General features: G+C 57.5%; 1 protein-coding gene across 1 annotated transcript; it reads right to left on the bottom strand.

Moving 5' to 3' along the window:
- Positions 1 to 342: 342 nt before the first annotated feature.
- LOC119340897 (cytochrome P450 89A2-like) lies at positions 343 to 2,085 on the bottom strand. Its single transcript, XM_037612796.1, has 2 exons — positions 1,141 to 2,085; positions 343 to 934 (listed from the first exon to the last, which is right to left on the bottom strand). Exons 1-2 carry the CDS (start codon positions 2,083 to 2,085, stop codon positions 368 to 370), a joined length of 1,512 nt encoding a protein of 503 aa, XP_037468693.1. The 3' UTR covers positions 343 to 367.
- Positions 2,086 to 2,645: the final 560 nt, after the last annotated feature.

The following is a 2,645-nucleotide window of genomic DNA, read 5'->3' as shown; positions in this document are numbered from 1 at the left end:
GCGTGTCGATAGTCATATGCAGGATGATCCGAAGGAGGTTGTGGATCTGATCGACTTGACGGATACGCCCAAAGCCGGGAGATCGGATCATCGTTTTGGAGGACGATTTTGGGTTCTTGCAGATAGCGACGACGAGGAGGATCAAGGGGCTGGTCATGGGGGGATGGAGGAAGAAGATGGGGCCGACATGAGTCAGTTGATCACGGAAAGACCGGGGTGTGCGATGCCGCCGCCGCCGCCGGGATGTTCACCTGTCAGCGATCCTCACCGGAAGAGAGGGGTTCAGAAGAAGCCAGAGAACTTTCATGTAGAAAATAGATTTGCATTATTTAGCAAGCTGTTGATCGACGCCCTACTACGCTATCAGTTACATAGTCGGCTGTACATGCGGTCTCACGACCAAACAAGTGCGTAACGGCGTCCTCATCTCGGTGACAAGCCCGGGTTTCTCTTCCATGTCCACTGCTCCAACCGGTGTCCACTCGAACCTCGTGACCAGATTCTCGACGAAGGATTTGAGCACCGTCAGAGCGACAGCGGCGCCAGGGCACGCCCTCCGCCCGCTGCCGAAAGGCATCATCTTCATCGACCCCTCGCCGCTCCCGCTGCCGGCGGTAACAGAAACGCCGTATCCTTCTCCGCCCTCCATGAACCGTTCAGGCAAGAACTCGTCGGGGTTCGTCCACGACGTCGCGTCGCGTCCGATATCAGCCACGCCGTAGTTGACGACGGAGCCCTTGGGTAGCACGTAGCCATCGAGGTAGACGTCCTTGTGCGTCGTGTGCGCCAGCAGGTAGTGCGCCGGGGGGTGGCGACGCAGCGCTTCGAGCACCACGGCCTCCAGGAACGGGCTCCGTCGCTCGCCATTTGTCGTACAGTTTTCATCGCCTTCACCTCTCCTAGCGATGTCTTCCCGTAACTTTCGTTGTACATCCTGGGAAAAGTTGCATGTCGTATCAACTTTATGAGTATGACAGTGAAATTCCCTGTGTGTGCGGTGTGTGTACCAGTCCGTAGTACTGCTCACGAGCTGACACGACGTTTTTGTTATTGCTACGTATACCAAAAAGAGCTACACGTACGGCCTTTTACGGGGCTGCTACAGAGCCTTCCATAAATCATTTTCATCCCTACGTATACCTGGTGGAGCACAAGACGCGCCATGATCCACTCGAGTGCCGTGGAAGTGGTCTTGGCGGCAGCGTTCATGAACTCCCAGCACAGGCCCACCATCTCCTCGTCTCGGAGCCTTAACTCCATGAGCGTGTCGACGTAGCACCGGCGCCGCCCTGGGCCGACCCCATCTCTGTTTCGCTGTTGGCGAGCACTGATGAGAGCCATGACAGTAGCACGGTGCCTCTTCTGGGCGTTGGATAACTTCCGGCACCTAGGCAAGTAGCACGCGATCTCGAGCAGGGCGGGCATGAGGTGGAACGCGCCGAGCTCAACGACGAGGGACAGGATCTCGGCGTGGACTCCCCGTAGCTGCCTGAGCACGTCCTCCGCCGCCCCCTCGCCGAAGCAAAGCGAGGCGAAGAAGGAGAACACGGCGTGTCGGAGTATTTCGGATGGCACAACGACGTGGTTCTCCGCCGCCGCGGCCGCACGCTCGAGGCTCGAGACAAGCCTGCTGAGGGAAGATTGTAGTGCGACAGCGAGAGGCGCCCCTGCAAGGTGCGAGCTGAGGTTGCGCCGGAGGAGGCTCCAGCGGCCGCCGTACTGAGCGCTGTTGACGCCGTGGCCGTTAAGCCCGAAGGACCACGATGGCGGACGGTGCGCGAAGGTGGCCCCATTGCGGGCAAGGGTGCGGTGCGCGGCTTCACGGCCGGCGATGAAGATGGCCGGCTTGCTGCCCGCCCAGAGGGTGACGACGGGGCCGTAGTCCGCGTGGAGGCGCCGAAGCGCATCGAAGAGGGAGGCGGTTGTGGGGCAGCGGTACAGGAGGTTCCCGAGAAGTGGGAGCCGTGGCCATGGTGGCCCGGGAGGGAGCGGACTGCCACCGATGTAGCATTTCCCGTGCTGCCTGGAGGATATTACGAGGAGGAGCACGACCGGAAGGACCACGATGCACAGGAGTAGGACCATTGCATCGACACTGGTCGATGATTATATTGGTATGAGAGCGGTATTGGAGTAGATTTTATAGTGATGCAGCTCCATCTGCTGGACGGCCAAACGATGTAAGCGGCAAGTTTTTTCCGTATTGTTGGACCTCTAAATGCTTGAGAGGACCTTTCACAACATATTATCCACATGAAACAAGATGGTACGCGTGTGGATGGCGTGGAAGATTTTTTGCATTGCATATCCCATGGCAAATGACCACCGCTGCGTATCAACTTTGACAAGTCTTTGATGTCCCCAAAAAGCTGCGAGGATGCACGATGTGTACGTTCACTGTAGAGGCATCCTCTCGACACGACCGTTTTGTTTCTCAGCTTTTAGAGTCATTTTCATTGCCTGGTGATGCTTGCGGCTAAATTTCGTGTTTTGACCCTTATTAGATACAAATTCAGGATCTGACCTCAGTCCAGACAAATTTCGTGATTTGACCCTTCTCCCTACCGCCAGGCCCCTGGCAGTAGGGTTATGTAGCCTACCGTCAGGGCCCCTGGCGGTAGGGTACTTGTCCACGTCAGCTGACG

The sequence above is a fragment of the Triticum dicoccoides genome, chromosome 7B (assembly GCF_002162155.2).
Source record: "Triticum dicoccoides isolate Atlit2015 ecotype Zavitan chromosome 7B, WEW_v2.0, whole genome shotgun sequence".
NCBI classification, from domain to species: domain Eukaryota; kingdom Viridiplantae; phylum Streptophyta; class Magnoliopsida; order Poales; family Poaceae; genus Triticum; species Triticum dicoccoides.
Note: the sequence above shows the minus strand (reverse complement) of the source record. Positions and strands in the feature narration are given on the sequence as shown.